General features: G+C 40.9%; 1 protein-coding gene across 1 annotated transcript; it reads left to right on the top strand.

The window, feature by feature from the left end:
• Positions 1-4,111: 4,111 nt before the first annotated feature.
• On the top strand, positions 4,112-16,963 carry LOC138043086 (uncharacterized transporter slc-17.2-like). The gene is made up of 10 exons (XM_068889205.1): positions 4,112-4,611; positions 7,177-7,210; positions 7,493-7,692; positions 8,578-8,665; positions 9,728-9,823; positions 10,030-10,151; positions 10,253-10,405; positions 10,500-10,629; positions 12,255-12,493; positions 15,836-16,963. The coding sequence occupies exons 1-10, from the start codon at positions 4,252-4,254 to the stop codon at positions 15,995-15,997; spliced, it is 1,584 nt and encodes a 527-aa protein (XP_068745306.1). The 5' UTR covers positions 4,112-4,251; the 3' UTR covers positions 15,998-16,963.
• Positions 16,964-20,676: the final 3,713 nt, after the last annotated feature.

Here is a 20,676-nt window from a genome sequence, read left to right as displayed (position 1 = left end):
CTGAGACTCATTTCAATACCATGAACGTAGACAGAAAGATGAGAATCACATCGTATTCGAACTCCTGTATGAAGTAATATTGCAATGCCAGGACCTTCCGGTTAAGAGCTGTGCAACAAGAAGAGCAGAAATTATTGGCTCAGTGACACAATTCGTGCAACACTCGCAATTCGTGGAGTCAGTGAGTTCACTTTGCCTTGCCACTCATGCTCTAGCCGAGCGTGGTAATGCACCTGGGAATCCTGGGAATAATGCCCAGCTGTCTGCTGCTGACCTTATTGCTTCAGTTTGCAAGTTTATGAATTATGAATTCGTTGTGAGTGATTATAAATATTCTGTGTGAGTGATTATAAATATTCGGTGTGAGTGATTAAGAATATTCGGTGTGAGCATTCCGAATTCAGTGTGAGTGATTCGACGAATCTTCCCAATTCGGTGTGAGTGATTTAAATTCGGTGTGCACTTCTAGGCCAACGTAGAGTAAGGCTTGAAGTGTCTTTATTAAGGGAACATAGTGAAATATTTCTTTCACAAGCCTCAGCTTTTGTGGCCCCCTTACAATCCTATACTCTGCTCCGGTTGATATGATATTATTTCCTCAGGTTCCTGTTGAAAGTAGATAATCAACGTACAGCTTGAGGAATTTTTCATTTCAACACGTGTCATTATTGGCTTTTCCTTGTGCACACCTAAAGATTTGTGGATCACTGAGTACGAAGGTGACTTTGTAGTTTGAGGACTTAAATTTGAAGTGATCTCCAACTTTTTGCGGCTGTTTGCAGCCTCAATTAGCGCTAAAAGGACTTTGATCACCTGAGCCCACCTTTACCTTAAGCTAGTGGATATGATTTAAAGGAGATGTTGGTGTGTCAGGCTAGGAGGTGGCCATGGGCGGACACCTGAGACTGTGACATGGACTTTCATGTCTGAATTGCATTTTTTAAAACAAATTATGGTTCTGAGGAGCTAAAAGTAAAGATGTTAAAAAACGAACCTCCAAGAAATTACCAACAACGCAGAGCAAGACTTATCACAAAATTTAAGTTTTTCTTAAAGTACTGCACTTGTTGATATTCGTTGGTCAAAGGCTGTCTATAGCTAGCTTCAGGGTACATACTAGGCTCCTGGAGTTCGATGCCTTTTCGTTCCAAGCAAGAGGTGATTTGCTCTTTCAGATGGTCCATACTACTTTCTACAAGATCCTCAGTGCTATCAATTGCCGCTTCGATCACAGGCTGATATTCCTCTATCGTCTTTAGCAGAAACAAAGCTAAGGACCTGGTCATTTCTTTGACGAAATTCTCAGGCTCCTCCTCTGAACTGTCTTCCCATTCATTGCAGTCATCAGCAGCGGCGTCTTCAATATCATCGACATTGTCATTTAATCTTTCGATTTCGACATTCTGTCCATTGTGCTTTCTCGCAATGTGGGACTTACCGGAGAAACTTGAGCAATAACAACAAGGAAACATCGTTACCATCATACAACAGGTGATACAACTAAGGTTCCGAAGAAGTCGTGACTCTCCTCAAATGGATCGTGGTCTGGGTCTGACAACGTCTGACGTGACACAGCGAGTAACGATTTTAACCAATCAGCGACGAGTAGCAACTGATTTAACGTTATGCAATTTGTACATTTTACAAACAGGTTCCTCGACTTCTTTCATCTTTTCTTCATTTAGCTCCCCCTCTCCTAGTGAGGAGAGAAGTGTGTGGTGCTTTAGGGATACTTTCCAAGATGATTTCTTTGAATGGTTGCACATGAAGGACGCTGTGTCACAACCCGTTAATACATGAAAAGGCAGAAGAGCGGGTACAGAACCAGCTGGGAGATTTTCGTAGATGGCCCTGATGTTGAAATACTTTCGCTTTGAGGCTGTTCCAGACATCATGTACAGGCTAGGAAAAGGGATGTGAGGTACATGTGCGATAGGAAGCAACAAGACATCCGTATCCCTTGCCGATACAACGATGTTGTCAAGGCTGCTGTTGACGCAGTGAAGTATCAGACGTGTATGGGATTCCTCGTTGGCTGGCTTTAGAGCAGACAGGTCGATTGCTCTTTGTGATAATTGCACTTTCCTTTCATCTACAAATCGTGGGGTGCGTTTACAATGATGTGTTTCGATAGGAACCTGGCTAGATCTGACTTGTTATCTAGTAATGGAAGGAAGTTTGACCAACTGTAAGGGAGAGGGACAGTGCCATCAATAACACGTCGGATATGGGGAGTGGACTTTGTGTGTCTTTCTCTCGCTCCTGACTTCCTGATTGAAAATTCTTGATAACGATCAATAGGACGTGGATTTGCTGATAGCGGGATCCAGCTTGAAGCACTGCTGCTTGAAAGCTATTTGCAAATTCCCCAGGCGTTTGAGCACCAGATGGTTTTCCAATTGCAGAAACTAACGCCAGACTATCTATTAACAGACATGAGCTGCCTTGAAGCTCTATTTGACTTGGACAATTTATTCCACTTATAATTAAGTCTGCTAAGTAGATTTCTACGCAATTCTGAGACTGCCATTCATCTTCGCTAACGCGACTGGCACAGGCATCAACTCATAAATCAGCACACTGTGGAGATCAACTTTGCGCCCAGCTTCATAGGCAATGATTAGGCGTTGAGTAACATTTTGGTCGGCTCTTAAAGTTGTGGTTTTGTTCTTCTCTTTGCTGCTTGTTACAACTTGTTACAAGTTATCAATAGTTGGAGCATTATTCTTGTGCATTGTGTCTCAGAATCTCTCCCCTGGTGATCTATCTTGCTACTGTTGAGAGACGCTTGGCAACTTTTTCTCCACAAATTCTTTCATTTGCTGCAGACCAAGCCCTTTTGCATTTAACAGCGAGACTTTCATCGGTGACGAGATCTTTAGTGGCAATGTTATAAAGACAGGTTGGATGTTCTGGTGGTAAAAATACCTTGTACTGCTTGAGGATGGTGTCAGTGGGATGGTGAGCAATGAACATTCATCGTTCTTGTCGTGATCTTTTCTTCCAGGAGTAGATTCTTGGTGCAATCCAAACATCGAGTGTGTATTATCAGCTATCTGTGACCTTCGGTTATGGGACAGAGCCCACCTACTCAATGCTGACGACATCTTGGTTATGCCCACGATTCCTCCAAGCCAAGCTGGCGTGTTTCATTGAAATACATCAAAATGTGAATGACCTCGTTTTCAGAGATAAAGTGGAATAAAGTTCATCAGTAAACTTCTTTTTTGATCTTGAACTGACAAAGTTTTAATTCCTACAAGCCCACGACATTTCTGTATTCAAAGTAGCGAGTTTGCTTGCTAGTTACTTGCGCCATTGATTAGAATGCACAGAACGAACTACTTGGCCATTTATTGAGCTGTCAACAGGGGCACCAAACGAGAATATAGTTCAAAAGCACTTAAACATAGCATTGTTAAACGTATTTTATTATTGAAACGGTAGCTATAGGGATATTTTTGTCCCCTAAAAATTTTTCATCTGTTCGGATTTCCTAGCTGAAAGTCTATTGATCCCAAAAATATAGTGATCAAAACTTACCTTTTCGAAAATTTCAGCCAGATAAAAGGCTCCCGAAAATTCTAGGTGACCTTTTTAGGGTAAAAATCCGTTAAAAATGGGCAATTATACCACTTTTCAGATGTTCGAAAATCCTAGGAGAGGCAGGCAGGCAAGAATTTTACAACAAATGTTCCAAAAATTCTAGATCTCAAATCGTCTTCCGAACTGATATTTTCCGAAAATTGACGTTGGGTGCCCCTGTGTCAAATCAAGCTGAAATCTTACGTACCACAGTGTTTATTCACTTTTTTCAGGATTTGCAGTTCTCAGGAACAAAAATAAATTTGCATAATTGTAATTCAAGTAAATGAAACAAATCGACAAGTCGATTTTATTTGGATAGTCGAAGACTGTCTTGTATGTCACTGTGTTCTGACTGTGTGCTTAGTTTTAATTCCGAAAATGTTTTCAAAATTCCCAATTACTCGAAGCATTTATCTCCAAACCACTCTACAGTGCGGCACGAGTTTTCCACGACGTGGCTTTGATTTTGTTTTCAAATAATATGTTGCTAAGCAATAATCTTCAAATTTGCAGGTAAAGCTGCGGAAACACCAGTAGGGAAAATGATAAATTGACCACCCTTACTTCACAAACATGTCCGCCTCAAAATGCAAGGGGTATGTCAGTCGAGTGGAATGCTACAACTTTTAAGACGAAAGAGCTGAGTAGGAAGATACTTTCGTCATGGCTAAGTCTAATGGAAACTTGGAGTCAGGCCTAACCCGTTTTTTGAACACTTTGTACGCGTGTTTTCGCTTCATGTCGAGATTTCTAATTCTTTGTCAGTTCTGCGAATGCCCCACCGTCAAAGGGAAAACAAGAAAGGAAAAGAAGGGACATTATCAGGATGGAATGTATTCGGATTTTGACACAGAAAATGGCATCGCTAAAAGCGAATTCAGTTTTCCTAAGCGCTATATACTGGTCATGATGACTTTTCTGGGTTTTATGAACATGTATGCACTGCGAGTGAATTTGAATGTCGCTATCGGCGCAATGGTGAATAATCACACAATTCAAGTCAAGGGCTACACGGTCACACGGGTAAGTAGATTATTTTTTTCTGAATTCAGATTCCGTATTTAAGCGACGACTCAGTTATATCAAATTTATTTTCGAATAGGAATTGTATATGGATGTTTTCAGATGATTTTTAAACTTAATCAAAGATTTATTTGTTATTGTTCATTTAAGGTCGCGTAAAACAGGTTGAAAGAAGCAAGGAAATCACTGCTTACTAACGTAAAACATTAAGCCATACACAAGTCTAATTTAGAAAAAAAGCAATATGATAACGTCGGTGTTAACCTTAATTATCAAAATTAGCTATTAACCGAAGAAAATAACTATAACACATGACGGAGATCGTATATTACAAAAATGCGTTCCAGTGGGCGAGAAGGACAGCTTATGTGAAATGCTATTTGTTTTAGCCCTGTTGAATATTCCACCACATTGTTAAGATCATGAAGTAAACAGATGAAGCAGCCAGCGACGACGAAAAATCACAACTTGTGATTGCAAGGAACTTAAGAGAAATAAAGTCACTGAAAATTCATCCGGCATCTACCGATGAAAAATGAATTTCAGTCAAAGAGAAGGCGAGTGTTTCAACTGTTGCAGGAAGTTTCGAAGATCGCCACGCGATTTGCTTTGATCTCGTTCTTCGAAGCTCAGTTTCAAATTGGTGGTTTTCCTGTTACGCCATAGTCGACATGTTGCAAGACAAAAACAAGGGATCTCCAGTTGCCTCCTTTTGTTTGGGTGTTATCTAGTTGTCTACCTAAATTGTACATTAAACTATTGTTATCCATGTCTCTCGAAATTGCTTGACAACCTTCCATTACCGGGAAATTCATTGGTACCATTCGCGAATAATCATCGAACGACGAATGTCAATATCTTTTGTCAGTATATGGTGTCGTATTCTGTGTGCAGAAAGCAAATGTGTAAGCTTTAACAAGCAGTTCAGTTGACATAATTCAGCTCACTATCGTTTGCCGTAGAAGCTGCTATGACAGGAGGTGAAACTCTCACCAAATATTGTCAGTATCGTTTATTGGTCGATTGTCACATTCTGTTTACAGAGAAAAGTAAATTCATGCTCTTGCGTCGAGCGGAAACTGTAGTTAAGCATAAATACAGTCGGTGAAGGAGATTGCAGCGTCTGTTTCAACTTCTTTCCCAGGGTCCTCTCCCTTTCTCCCTCGAAATGGTACCCTGGTTGGGGTTCGTCAGCAAAATTCTCAAAATTATAGACAATAGTGGTTGTCAAAGGGTCCAAATTATGAAACTTCGTCACGACTACGCACAATTCAGGTCGTTATTTTTGGTGCTGACCGAAAGAATCGCGAACGCTAGGATCAAGATTAAGCCAATAGTGAATTATAATTCACTCTTGATTAAGCACGATTTTTGAGCTTGCAAGTAATGGATAATTGTTACGTCAATTACACCAAAACGTTAACTACCAGGTCTAATAATCGATGGAGGCGAGATGTTGTTGTCCAAAGGGCCATTAGAAAATATTCTCACGATACCTTAGAACCTGCGGAAGCAAGCAATATGACCTCGATGGTCTCATTTGTCGAAGACATGATGTCGTTTTACAGTTTTTTCTCAGTAACCTGGCCTGTGAATTATGACTGGTAAAGATCTCACAGCTCCTATCGTTTCCTATCGTTTAAATCGTATTATTGAAACAATAACTGATTTCATTTCAACAAAGTTTGTATCAAAGGAAGCTCACAGACAACCTCGATTTTTTTCCTTTTCCCCAATCCTGGCCAAAAATGTTAAGACATCTTTAACTCCCTTCCCATACCCACAAACGTTTCCATGAAGTAGATATTTTTCACCAGCTCCTCCCCCAAAAACAATGTTGACACACCACGGCTTCTTCCGGAACAATATTGTGTCAGCTGGGGTAGGGTGGGGCGAGGGGCATTGTTGTCCTTCTTTTCAAATTATGGTCGAAAAGTGAAAAAAACGGGAAAAGTCCCAACACTTTTGTCTAGGATTGCGGATAATCCAGTCTGTAAAATTGTCGATTGGTTTGATAATTATTGTTGTTAGTGCATGTTAATGAGAGATGGAGAAGTCTCTCTTGCCTGGAACAAGCCCAGAACAGAAAAAGTACGTTAAAAAGGGATCAATAAACTACTTCGACGATTCAGCAGACATTTTGATTTATATCGTTTAATATATTATGGGATGCTCAAGTGGGAGGGGGCAAATTAAAATGTATTTTGCCCCCTGGACATCCCATAATAGCTATTGGAGTAATATAATTCAAAATTGCCGCCGTATCGTTGAAATAGTTCATTGCGTGTTGGGAGGATGGATCACTGATCTTTTGGTGGACTATAGCTAGTGCAAGGTGAAGGTTATAGCATTTTTAATTTACTATACAACCCTTGCAACCCAATCCGTATTTGTTATATTACCAATGACACTGGTCCTTGTAAAGTCCTTAATTGAAAGGTAGAGTACGTAAAACCTTAGATGAAATTAATGGAACACATTTTAACCTTATCAATTTTACCGAAAAAATCTTAGCAAATAACTGTCAATCATTTCGTTAATGAATGTTTGTCTTTGTCTTACAAGGAAGCTGAGTTTGACTGGGACTCTAAACTGCAAGGTAATAGATTCCATCAGTGCTAGAAATCCTCTTTCCTTATGAAAAAGGATATGTACAGGAATTAGGGCTCGATATTCTGTAATAGATAGACAAAAAATGAAAGAAAGATCTGTATGACTAGACTAGCTATTACTAAATCCCGTCCAGCTAGAACGGAAAGGTTGATTAAAGTTGTGAAATGTAAGTTATTTTGCTAGTATTATGCATCCAAAATGCACATGATTAATTATACTGGCGATGTTTACGTGTGACCGACAAAGACTAATTAACGAATCATTACAGGCATCGTATTGGGATCGTTCTACTATGGCTATGCCTTCCTTCAACTTCCGGGTGGTTGCCTCGCTCTGAAGCTGGGTGGAACCAGAATATTTGGTTACGCCATTTTCTTCGCCTCAATGTTGACCCTTCTTACTCCAGTGGCGACTCGCTACAGTGTCTACGGAATGATAGCTGTAAGAGCAGGAGAAGGGCTCATGCTGGTAAGAAGTAAAGCCATTCGGTACTGACTAATTAGATGAATTTTGGATACCACTGCTGGGCTCCCAAAGGAAGCTACGTGTGATAGGCACGCTTCGGACTGGCTTTTGAAACTTTGCTAGCTTGTGGTTACACAGATACAGGTTATCTCAATTTGGACACGTATTCCAGACCAGTAGCAATCCGAAGCTAATAGACCTCACGGAATAATGAGGATTAGACATGCAATTTCACGGGCTACCAACGTAACGTAAAGTTCTTTCCGCAAAATATCTGTTCCGCAGTGGGAATTCAGCTGGCTGGAAAGCTATTAATTTTCATACTCTTTCGCTGGGAAATTTTAAATATTTTACCATTTCAATCCGTGCTTTCTCGAGGTGAACAGAAACTGGGGGAGACTGGGGGAGAACTCGTTCACGAAAAGCTTAGCGCTTGTTCAACTTATCGCATGTGGAGAAAAAAAACCTGTTTTGACCGGTTTGGCGAGCGCTTTAGATTCAAGAGGTTCTGTGCTGGCTGGGAGTTTCCCTCACTGTCGAGCTGGGAGCTGGAATTTTGGTCATAATCATCCTTGAAGTGCGGAACACCTTTTCAAGAAAACGTTTAGTAACGTTTTTTTGTATGTTTTTTGCCTATTAGTATGCATTTTGGAAAAAAAATTCGTTGGGTGCCCCTACAATTTCAGGCACCAGAAAATATTCGAAGTGAATTATAGTTGATGATAGAAAATTATAGTTGGCAGTAAAACGAGATCGAGCGTTCAAGTGTTATGGGATAGCATTTTGCAAGATACTGTAAATTGATCGGGTAAAAGTGTGTCCAAGGTCCACCATGAAAACTGGTCTTGGATGTTTTACTAACATGTGCTTGATTCAATTATCAAACAGGGCGCCGTTTTTCCATGCAATCACGCTATTTGGAGTAAATGGGCTCCACCACTGGAACGAACCACCCTTGTCACTTTGGCCATCTCAGGTACGTCACTTTGCCCTTTCCTTTTTTCCTGGCCGTGAACCGTGACCATGTAAGTACATAGTACGGCCTTTTCCCCTTCTTTCTGGGGTTATCTAATTCCATGAATGAAAGAACTGTATATCATTGAAATGTCAGTATCAGTATCAATGTCAATGTCAGCATCAGTGTCAGTGTCAGTGTCAGTGTCAGTGTCAATGTCAGTGTCAGTGTCAGTGTCAGTATCAGTATCAGTATCAGTGTCAGTGTCAGTGTCAATGTCAATGTCAATGTCAATGTCAGTGTCAGCATCAGTATCAGTGTCAGTGTCAGTATCAGTATTAGTGTCAATGTCAGTGTCAGTGTCAGTATCACTGTCAATGTCAGTGTCAGTGCGGGATATAGACGAAATGTAGAAATAATTAGAGAAGTGTGGTACAACATTGTAAGAGACAATTGCTTAAATTTTCCAGTTAAGTGCGAGTATCATTTCTACATTTCGGTACCTAATTCCCTTCCTGGAGGGAACACCCCACATTGCATTTTCATGTCCCTTACGCAAAAGTCGATTTTGAAGAAAATCTGCCATATTAAAGTTCAAATGACAAAAAACTCAGTCACGAAGGCTAGCAAATCAAATAATATCCGAGTTGAAGAGATACACGCTTTCCTTCAGCGTCACCATTGTTTCATCATTTCACTGCAGCCACTATTACAGGAACGTCAGGCGAAATTACTACCATTTACGAATAGCACACCTTTCTGGAGTGAAACTAGTTTCTTCAGTTAAAAAGCAACGAAGCTATCAAAGTATGCACTTTACGCGATGGATATGTCACCATCTAACAGTTTCAGTCTGTGCAATAATTTCAGTTTTTCTTCCTGTAAGATGCACTCTCTAGGCACATCTAAGTAGGGATGTGTACGAAAACCTTGGGAACGTTTATATTAGTAACCTTTCCACTGGATAGAGTTATACAGCCTTTGAGTAAATGGGGCCAGGTGATAACAAAAATCCCATTTATCCTGACAAGTTTTAAAGATGCAATCGTCTATCTAACGTTAGAAGTCCTTTCTTCTTCACAGGTTGTCACGTGGGTACTATCATAACAATGCCATTATCCGGGCTGTTGACAATGTATGGCTTTGATGGAGGCTGGGCATCGGTATTCTATTGTTTTGGTGAGTGATAATAGAGAAATGAGATACCCCCAGCCCTCAACCCCCCTCCCCCCACACCATCCTCCTTTTCTTGGGAAAACGTTTCAGGTGAATTTGTCTTTTCCACTCCAGCATTGATAAGTGGAAAGCGCATATAATCGAATTTAATTTGAGCGACTCTCCCCCGTTTTTCAGCATCTTTTTGGTGTTTGTTTGGTTGACTGCAGGAGCTGCTGGGATACTTTGGTTTGCTGCTTGGCAACTTATCGTCCACGAGTCTCCCTCGGTTCATCCTACTATATCAGACGAAGAGAGACACTACATTGAAAAGAGCTTTGATCAGGGAAATGTAAGAATATCTGACGACCGGTCTTCAGCGGCATTTACTTTGCAACTTGAAGAGTAGCATTTAACTAACTTTCAACATTTTTTGCTATCAATCTTGTTTAGGAAGATGCTCCTATACCATGGAAATCAATTTTGACGTCAGTTCCAGTTTGGGGAATCATGTTTGGTAACCTGGCCTCTGACTGGGGACTATACACTATTCTCATTTGTTTACCAATGTTTCTTCTGGATATTTTGCACTTCGACATACAAACAGTATGTGTGTTTTTATCACTGTACTCCATTTAAATGACAAAATATTAATAATTCCATAGCTAATCTAAGCAAATTTATCAAATTTTCAATGCAGATGGGGTTTCTTGCGGCCACGCCTTTCTTGGTGAAGTCTCTATCAGGACCTTTTGGTGGGATCACAGCTGATCTGTTACGAAGAAGGGGGCTAAGTACTAGATCTGTCAGAAGACTCTACTTTGCTGTTGGTACGTACAATGCAAGAATGTAAACAGTGCAATGGGCATGTGCCTTAGCCTGCGTTGCAGTGGTGAAAAGTCGTGGGAGGTAGGGGGAGGGGGTGAAGGGAGGAGAAAAACCAAGTGAAGAAAAAAGACGCTTATAGATCAAAGAGCACGCAAAATCAAGTTCACAAAGCAATGTAGGCTTGACATAGTGGTGAAAGCACTCGTCTTTTGACAATGTGCCCGGGTAAGATTCTTGCATTCATTTTAATTTGTTATTTGTGGGTTGACCGAGTTTGTTGGTTCTCTACTCTGCTCTAAGACGTTTTTCTCCGGGTACCTCCCTCTGACCAGGTTTTCCCCTCCCACCAAAGAGGAGAATCTCGTTTGATTTGATCTGCTTGATCTGCTTGGTATGATTTATAGTTTCACGAAAAAGTAGAGCCCTTGTGATCAGATTAGTATCAGTATCAGTGTCAGTGCCAGTGCCAGTGCCAGTGCCAGTGCCAGTGCCAGTGCCAGTGCCAGTGCCAGTGCCAGTGCCAGTGCCAGTGCCAGTGCCAGTGTCAGTGTCAGTGTCAGTGTCAGTGTCAGTGCTAGTGTCAGTATCAGTGTTAATGTCATTGTCAGTGTCAGTGTCAGTATCAGTGTCAATGTCAGTATCAGTATCAGTGTCAATGTCAATGTCAGTATCAGTGTCAATGTCAGTGTCAATGTCAATGTCAATGTCAATGTCAATGTCAGTGTCAGTATCAGTGTCAGTGTCAGTGTCAGTATCAGTATTAGTGTCAATGTAAGTGTCAGTGTCAGTATCAGTGTCAATGTCAGTATCAGTGCGGGATATAGACTAAATGTAGAATAATTAGAGAAGTGTGGTACAACATTGCACTTGCATCGCAAAGGTTATGGGCTGTATCCCATTGAAGCCACCTGTATTTTTCAGGTAAGAGACGATTGCTTAAATAGCCCAGTTAAGTGCGAGTATCATTTCTGCATTTCGGTACCTAATTCCCTTTCTCTGGAGGGAACACCCCACATTGCATGTTCATACAGTGTCAGTGTCAGTATCAGTGTCAGTGTCAATGTCAGTGTTAGTATCAGTATCAGTATCAGTGTCAATGTCAGTGTCAGTGTCAATGTCAATGTCAGTATCAGTGTCAGTATCAGTATCAGTGTCAATGTCAGTGTCAGTATCAGTGTCAGTATCAGTATCAGTATCAGTGTCAGTGTCGATGTCAGTGTTGTTGCCAGTATCAGTATCAGTATCAGTGTCAATGTCAGTGTCGGTGTCAGTATCAATATCAGTATCAGTGTCAATATCGGTATCAATTTCAGTGTCAGTGTTAGTGTCAGTGTCAGTGTCAGTATCAGTATCAGTATCAGTGTCAGTGTCGATGTCAATGTCAGTGTCAGTGTCAGTGTCAGTATCAGTATCAGTATCAGTATCAATGCCAGTGTCAGTGTCGATGTTATCTTAAACCAATTCTAATGTAAACGAAAAATACAGAAAAATTCCTTTTTCACTACAAATACATAGGCACTCGTAGATCACATAACGCAACAGATACAGCCAAAAAGAAGATGTCAGACGTTAAATTTTTCCAATCTTTTCCTTCACTTTTTATTTCTCTCACTTCAAATGTCTTCAGGTGCAATGGGAGCTGGCACATTCATACTTGCTGCTGGATATGCCAAGTCAGCCACAGTAGCGGTCACGTGTATGTGTATTGGGGTAGCTTCCTCGGGACTAATGCATTCCGGGTACAATGTTAATATGTTGGATATCGCTCCACGGTACGCATGCGTTATTATGGGTTTAACAAACACCGTCGGAACAATAACTGGTTTTCTTAGCCCCATGATGATTGGATTTATTACTGTTAATAAGGTGAGGATTTAGTTCTATGACACCATCATAATCTATTACAGTTACTGTTGAATCTGTTCTCGACAACTCTTTGCCCTCATAAAATGATAAATAATGTTTGGTCACCTATTAGTACGGCAGCGCTCTTGCAGAACTTATGCGTTCGTATTTATTCCCTTTGTCCTTATGGGATAGGCATTCAAATGAATGCTTAAGGTGGTTTTTAAAGTTGCGCAATAGGCTGTGCCTATGAGTTGTATATGGTATTGGTGGATTGTGGACCAACCGGAAAGGTGATGTTATAGGTAGGAATCATTAAGGAGAATCTATAGGGTTGAATGGTAACAACAACTAGGCGTTGTTTAGAATTCCACATTTGTAGAGCGGAACTTGGTGCTGATCGAGTTCGAGATCGCTGCTATCTTAATGATAAATTCCGAGTGGCCGCTCATAACGCTTCAATTCACAGATGGAATATAATTGCGGTCATTTTTTCACAACTTCCCGAGGGTACGACGCCTACCTCATTATGGAAGACGAGGGAACTTCAAACTTGAAATTTCCATCTCGATCGCTGGGTCACCTGGATTCCCTGACTTGCTTCTCTTTATGAATTCTGCTTCCGCAAAGCTTTTGTCGAATCTGGCAAAGGAGGGCAAATTCCACAATCGTAAGCGCTATATCAAGGAAAGCAAAGTACCTCTGTTTTTGAGAATAGGCAGGGGTCTACCGTACGAGTATATGGATGAATATGGTAAAAATTGCATCATACGATTGGTTTTAAATCAGTCAAACTGTAAGTAAAATAATTATAATTAAAAAATTATTCACCGAAGTGGAGGTGAATAGTACTTGCATAATCACTTCCGACTTAGCCAATCAGCGCGTGCGGAGAGCGCTATTCACCTGTGTGGTATATACAAATAATAATTAACCTTGAAACTTTATATTTCTAATGGCTAAATAACGTTAGGTACTCGACGCGCAAAATGATGTCATTACATTATCTAGGAGGTTCCTCCTCAAACCATTTTATGATTTCCAACTACTTACATGGTAGGGATGGGATTTCACTTTAAAGTTTCACTTTTGATTACATAATCCTCGTTACAAGGCCCTCCTTGGGTGTTTCTGATACATTGTATGTCTTACCGTTTTGTTTTGTTTTTTGTTTTTTTGTTGTTGTTTTTTTTGTTTCGAGGCCACTCTCTTGATAAATAATATTTTTAAAAAAGTCAGCAAAAACGATTATACTGAAAGAGATATTACATGTTAACATGGTTAACATGTTAACAAAGTTACGTGGAGACCTGCCAGCAGGTGCTGGGTAGGGCAAAGACAAACAGGAAGGAGTGGATCAGCAAGGAGACTTGAGAGATAATCGAGCAGCGAAAGGTGACAAAAAACATCACGAAAATGGCCAGAACGAGAAAGCAGAAGAGAGATGCAAACCAAAGGTATCAAGAGTTGAATAGGGAGGTGAAGAGGAGGTGTAGGAGAGACACGAGGGCTGTACGTGGAATCAGAAGCTGAGAGAGATGAGGAGGCTGGAAAGAGAGGTGATGTAAGGACTTTTTACGAGATCACCAGAAAGCTAAGTGGGAGGTTCCAGAATACATGTAGGCTAGTGAGAAACAAGGTAGGTGTGTTGCTCAGGTCAGCAGAAGAGGAGATGAACCGGTGGAGGAAGCACTTTCAAACAGTGCTTAACCACGAAGAGCCGCTCAACCCGCCAGAGGTGGAGCCAAGTGACGAGCTTAACATCAGTACAGGTCGCATCACACGTATTGAAATTAAGAATGCTATAAAGAAGTTAAAAAACGGGAAGGCTGCAGGTTGTGACAATTTACCACCAGAGGCAATTAAGGCGAGAGGGGACAGGTCAGAGGAGGTTAAGTTCTTTTCGACCTCTGCAATAGGATATGGAATGAGGAGAAGATACCAGAGGAGTGGAAGAAGGTTCTGCTAATCAAGCTGCCCACGAAAGGTGATGTGAGCTACCGTAAAAACTGGCGTGGCATCATGTTGCTGAACATGGCAAGTAAGGTGTTTTGCCGGGTGCTCCTGGAGCGCATCAAGATCGCGCTGGATGAAAATTAAGAGAGGGACAGGTGGGCTTTCCGAACTGGCCGAAGCTGTATGGATCAAATAGCAACCCTGAGGATCATTGTGGAGCGAAAAGGACCTCGATAGTATCAGCAGAGAGGTTTTGTGGAGGTTGTTGCGGCCATACGGGATGCCTGACAAGGTGGTCACCATCATCAGAGCTCTCCATTAAGGTTTTTCCGCACAGGTGGTACACAATGGACAGAGGACCCAACCATTGAACATGAGGAATGGGGTAAGACAAGGCTGCCTGCTATCTCCCCTGTTGTTTTTCGTCGCCCTGGATTGGGTGACGAGGACTGACAGCCTTTGACAGGAAGAGAAGTATTCAGTGGACCTTTACGACATCCTTAGAAGACCTTGTCTTTGCCGATGATCTGGCCCTACTGTCGCCCAGAATACAGGATATGTGGGATAAGACACGGGCCTTGGAGGTACAAGGTGCGAAGGTAGGCCTGAATATCAATACCACCAAGACAAAGTTGATGCGTATTGTAACCAAACGTGGCGATGGTGTGTCGGTTGCAGAGGGTCGGATTGGGGAAGAGGATGAGTTCACATACCTTGGGAGCAAGTTGCAAGTGTTCATCAATAAGAGCCTGCGGAACAACTTGCGGATTTGGTGGCCTAGAAAAATCAGCAACAAGGAGCTTTGGAGACTAACAGGGCAGCAACCGATAGAGCAAGAGATAAGACAAAAAGCTTGGGATCGGATCGGCCACACGTTGAGGAGACCAGATGGACATGTAGTCAAGAGGGCACTGGAGTGGAACCCACAGGGGAAGCGAACGAGAGGGAGACCCCGGGACACCTGGCGACGTACGAGAATGGCAGAGTTGGAGAGAAAACATCTCACGTGGAAGTAGGCAAAGGGCACTTCACAAAATAGGGTTAGGTGGCGCGCTCTAGTTGAGGACCTATGTAGCACTAGGAACGAAGAGGAATGAGTAAGTAAGTATGGTAACAAATATGCTCCATTCCGAATCTCGGTGGTAGAGCATACAAACTAGTAATCCGAGGGTCTACTCCTGCAAAGGTCGAGCATTGGGATGTTTTTCCGACTATTCCCGAATCACCATCGAAACACGATCTCTTCAAAGTTTAAAAAACATTTTGATTTTTCGTTCTATAAAACTGGCCTGGAAGAGGTCGTTATTTTGTTCAAGTTTTTTACGCTGTGTAACTCGAAAGAATTGCACAAGTCCTATTTTCGTGCCAAAGCTCACATTTTTTTTTTACTCTGGTTTTCTTCTTTAGAAAGCTGAGGAATGGCGCACAGTTTTCTGGGTAACCTTTGTCATTTACTTCGTTGGGATGTTGCTATTTTGCATGTTGATGTCCGCTGACTTGCAGCCTTGGGCGACCGGAGCTGGAGGCTCGAAACACGAGGGAAGAGAAGAAGTAGGCTTGGTTGAGTAAGGCTTGTATTTTGGAATGGCAATACTCAACGTCCATGAGCAAGTGGAATTCAGAAAACCACAAAAAGCTACCATAACACATGAAAAATGAATTAGCCAGCTATAGTTGCAACACCGAAATGTAAATAATGAGAAATGACTGAGAATTATTGACATCATAGGATTGCAAAAGTAGCAAGCGGTCAAACGTAACCAATAACTTTACCATGCAATATCTAAATTTAGCGCTATCACAATTTTTTAGAGCTTTGTTATCAACAATAATAACCTTACGACGTGCATTAATGTCCATACATTGAACGGACGATCTATTGAGAGCATATGCCATCAAACAAAGAAAATTAGCTTCGATGAGCCCCTATTTCTATTACCTCAACTCATGATGAAGATAAAATTATATGATGAGATTATAATAATCTACGTACGGATGCCTTATTTTTCAGACTAAAATATTTTGTAGTCGAACTCTACCCTTCAGCTTAGCTTCACCAGCGTGATTTGAAGTGCACTTAACCTAAACATTTTTTTTTGAAAAAGTAGTTTTACCGCAACACCATAGATAAGTATTTTGCATTTTCTCCATGCAATTCAAACATTACTTCACACAACTGACAGACTTTTTGACTCACGGCAACTGACTCAACTCGTTGATAAAAGGTATGGGTTGTACAAGAGTTTTTTGGGTCGTCGAGGGCGCGGAGTCAATGGCCTTCAAACTGATCAAGTGACTTTGGGCTTAGCTAAGAAAATTTCCGGCAGTAAGAAACGACAAAGATTGTTTAATATAGGTCAGCATAGAGGCGAAAATATCACAATTTGAATTCTCAGTTACGCGTAACCTTAGGAAAAGGACAATTTGGTGGTTAATATGGAAAGTCGATAAAATCGGATATCAATCTTGGATTAATCTTGGATTATATTGACTAAGAAAAGAAAACAAATCATGAATTAAACTTAGTTTTTGGATGCATCTTTTGTCGTCTCCTTAGCTTACTTGCTTGTTTTGCTATCCCCTCCCAACCCTTCATGCCCCGAAATCGCCTTGAAAGAACATAAGGACACAAAGGACTGGCGGAACTGGACAAAATTAAGGCGCGTTTACATGACAGAGGAAAAATGCCACTGGTCCGATAAAAAGTGGAACTGTTCCAATCATTTTTGTAAAGAAACCGTCCAGATACAAATTCGTCCGGGTAAAAATTTGTCCGGACCCGTGTAAATGTAGTCTAAGTTACTTTCAACAAAAGAACTATCTCAGTTTCAGGCTTCGTTCCATATCGACACCAAATTAATTGACACGCTTTTAATTGGACCGTAAAGATCAAGCCGCGATTGCCATCTCGCTAAAGGTAACCAAACTCTTGCATCAATCAACCGAAGTACGTTGTCAACAACTACCACAGACATTATCAACAAAGTAGTTTACCCACAATGCATGTTGTTTCAATAAATACTTCGTATACTGTTCCGGAAGTATTGACCAGGGAACCTGGGGCGAGTTTCAAATTTTAACTTATCGATAAATTAACACCATCACATGAAAGATAAAATTGAGATTGGCCATCTGTCCAAGTTTCATGCTTTTAGGTCGAACAGACACCAATTATGGATTTTAAAACATTGTTAAAAATGCATACAAATTATAGGTCTCTAATTTTGAGGCTGCGTCCCCCGATACCATATAATCTCTATATTTTCAGATTTGGTCATGGACCTACTATTTAGAAATAGTTAAGGTGGAAATCACTTTTTTCGCTTATTTTTATGAATATTACAGAAATCGTAAAATTATCAAAATTAGAGAGGTTTGTATGGATTTTTAACTATGTTTTTAAGTCCGTAACTTGACCTCTGTTCGACCTAAAAGCGTCACACCTGGACAGATGGCCAGTCTTAATGTTATCTTCCATGTGGTTGTGTCAATTTATCGATTAGTTCAAATTTGAAACTCGCCCCAGTTCCTTGTGCAATTCCCGAATGGCCTATTTTTTCCGCCAAAAAATGAAGATGGCTGCAGTCACCGTAGAAAGGTGATTCAGAAGAATTTCTCCATTTAATGACTAATTATGAAGCCTTTTACGACTCAACAGATTCTACTCTATTCTATTCTCTGTTTCCTGGCAAATTTCAAAAAAGGGCTTCTTTGCTTCTCACTTCACAGTAGTATCTTCTTTCGCTTTAAAGCTTTCCACCCTTTGCTGGTCAATCTCCATAACATTGTGCTCGAAATGGTGATATTGTGACGTTGAAGTTTTTAGCAATCTTTCTAGTTGAATTATTACACTTATACTTAACTTTCTTGATTACAGTTCTCGCATAGTTTGTCAAAAAAGACGGCCGTCTACTCCTTGGTTTGTCTTCGAAGGACTCCCTTTTTGACCACTTGTTCACCCATCGTTCGGTCTTTATAAACAATTTGGCAATTTCTTTGAATGAATGGCCAGATGACTGTAAAATAGTTACCTGATTCTAGTACAAACAGTGACTACCGGGCAGTTACTGTGATTTCCGTGAAAGAGCAGAGAAAATCCAAAATAAAGGCAATAAATATGAAAATAGACAATGTGCGGGAAAAATATGGCGGGACAAAATACGCACGCTTGCTCATTGGGCATGAAAATTCAAAAGTATTGTCATTTATTCAAGTGTTAGATTGAAATTACTTTGAACAATTATATAAATTTATTACCCGAATCAGTTTCAATTTGCCTAAAGATACATTAAATTCTTGGAAAAAAATGCAATTTTCAATTGGAACTTCGAACTTTGAAACACCCTGTAGAAATCCCAAAAGTTGGGAGAAGTGGTCGGCTGCGCAGGCTAAAGTTTGAAATAAACGCGGATTTTCTCCTTCATTTGCGGTCGTACGATTTCACCTGGAACTGACAAATTGCAGATATGCTGCCTGTATCTAGGTGCGCTATAAGAAGACGTATTGTTGAATTTGGTTTACAGGAAACAAGAGGATTTTCTGAATTGTTTGATGAACAAATAGACAGTTTATTGAAGAGCACGGAAGTCTTGTGGGTTTTTAACAGTCCAAGGTTTCCTAACTGATTAGAGTGTAATGTGAAGTGCTAGTTTTGTACCCCATATGAACCATGTGAGCGTTAGCCCTACTAATGGAAATGGGCCCACACAAGGACAGAAAAACTCTGACCCTAGTCAGACTAGCACTTCACATTACACTCTAATCAGTTAAGTCTGTTCAAATATAAGTGCTACACGGGCCTACGTTTGCAAAAATGTAATCCTTCCTTGTACTTGTACATGTTCCCACGGCCTGCTCCCGTCTAACCTTGTAGCTCAGTCGGCAGAGCAGCGGTGATCTAACCCAAAGTCGTGGGTTCATTTTCCACCCTGGTCAGAGTTTTTCTCTATCCTTGTGTGGGCCCATTTCCATTAGTAGGGCTAACGCTCACATGGTTCATGTGGGGTAGAAAAATAAGCACTTCACATTACACTCTAATCAGTTAAGTCTGTTCAAATATAACTGCTGCACGGCCAACGTTTGCAAAAACGTAATCCTTCCAAGGTTTCCTAAGGTCACTAGACTTGGCTTCAGACTAGAGCGTCGCAGATTAAGGGCAAGTATGTTTCGAGTAGATCCGCATGATTCCCACGTCATATGGACTATTGCTGTTTCAAGACGAGCGTATTCAGTTCAAGGTCATCCGATGCGAAGGAATCCAGAAAATGTGAGGCTTTGGAATCCGGAATCCAGTGCATGGAATCCAGAATTCAGAATTGACAGATTTCGAAAAATCCAGTATCCATTTCGGTGGAACCCGTGAGTTTGGAATCCGGAATCCACGACTCAGGATCCGGGATCCACTATTCGGAATCCGGAATCCTGGGCTGGGATCTGGAATCCGAGGTCCTACTGGATTCTTTTACATAGGGCGAGCAAGGGGTCAATAGACCCGTCACGGTTTTGGGCGCCATTTTGGCTGGGGGGGAAAAAAACAGTTAAATCTACAGTAAATGTATGGATTTTGGCCGACTTTGAACTGCAGTAGCGCCGCTAAGAAGAGACGGATTTTCACAGTGAGAGTGTCTTTTAAAAGACAATTTTTTATACTGAGACTATTTTTCATGAAATATAAAGAACAGATTCAGGCTACAACGACCATATACGAATTTTTAAGATTTCATAGAAACCCTTCTAAAATCATCACGGCAAATTGACGCGAAATTAGAGGCAATATAAGAAGATTTATTATTTGAATTTACGGACGTCATACCTTCCTAATGGCCTTATTTTCTGTTGAATGAATAATATCAATAAAACTACTTAAAGTAGTGGCAAAAGTTGGAAATCTGTCTCTTCTTAGCGGCGCGACAGATGTTCAAAGTCGACCAGAATCCCACACATTTACTGTAAATTTAGCCGTGTGTTTGCCGCCCAGCCAAGATGGCGGTCAAAAACGGTGGAAGGGTCTATACTTCCGGAATAGTATACGAGGTATTTATTGAAACAACTTGCATTGTGGGTTAATTACTTTGTAGACAGGGTCTGGTGTGGTTGTTGACAACGCAGTTCGGTTGTTTGATGCAAGAATTTGGTTACCTTGAGCGTGATGGCAATCACGGCTTGATCTTGAAGGTCCAAGTTGTTAGAAGGTTCAATTAATTTGCTTTCGATATGGCGAAGCCCGAAACTGAGATAATTCTTCCGTT

The sequence above is a fragment of the Montipora capricornis genome, chromosome 3, assembly GCF_036669925.1.
Source record: "Montipora capricornis isolate CH-2021 chromosome 3, ASM3666992v2, whole genome shotgun sequence".
NCBI lineage: Eukaryota > Metazoa > Cnidaria > Anthozoa > Scleractinia > Acroporidae > Montipora > Montipora capricornis.
Note: the sequence above shows the minus strand (reverse complement) of the source record. Positions and strands in the feature narration are given on the sequence as shown.

What these genes read in the sequence shown, in the direction of transcription:
- LOC138043086 (XM_068889205.1), top strand. Translation starts at nt 4,252, where the DNA reads ATGGCTAAGTCTAATGGAAACTTGGAGTCAGGCCTAACCCGTTTTTTG. An exon ending in CTGGGACTCTAAACTGCAAG is followed by an intron (nt 7,211 to 7,492) that starts GTAATAGATTCC and finishes GAATCATTACAG; the next exon opens with GCATCGTATTGGGATCGTTC. An exon ending in TGCACTTCGACATACAAACA is followed by an intron (nt 10,406 to 10,499) that starts GTATGTGTGTTT and finishes TTTTCAATGCAG; the next exon opens with ATGGGGTTTCTTGCGGCCAC.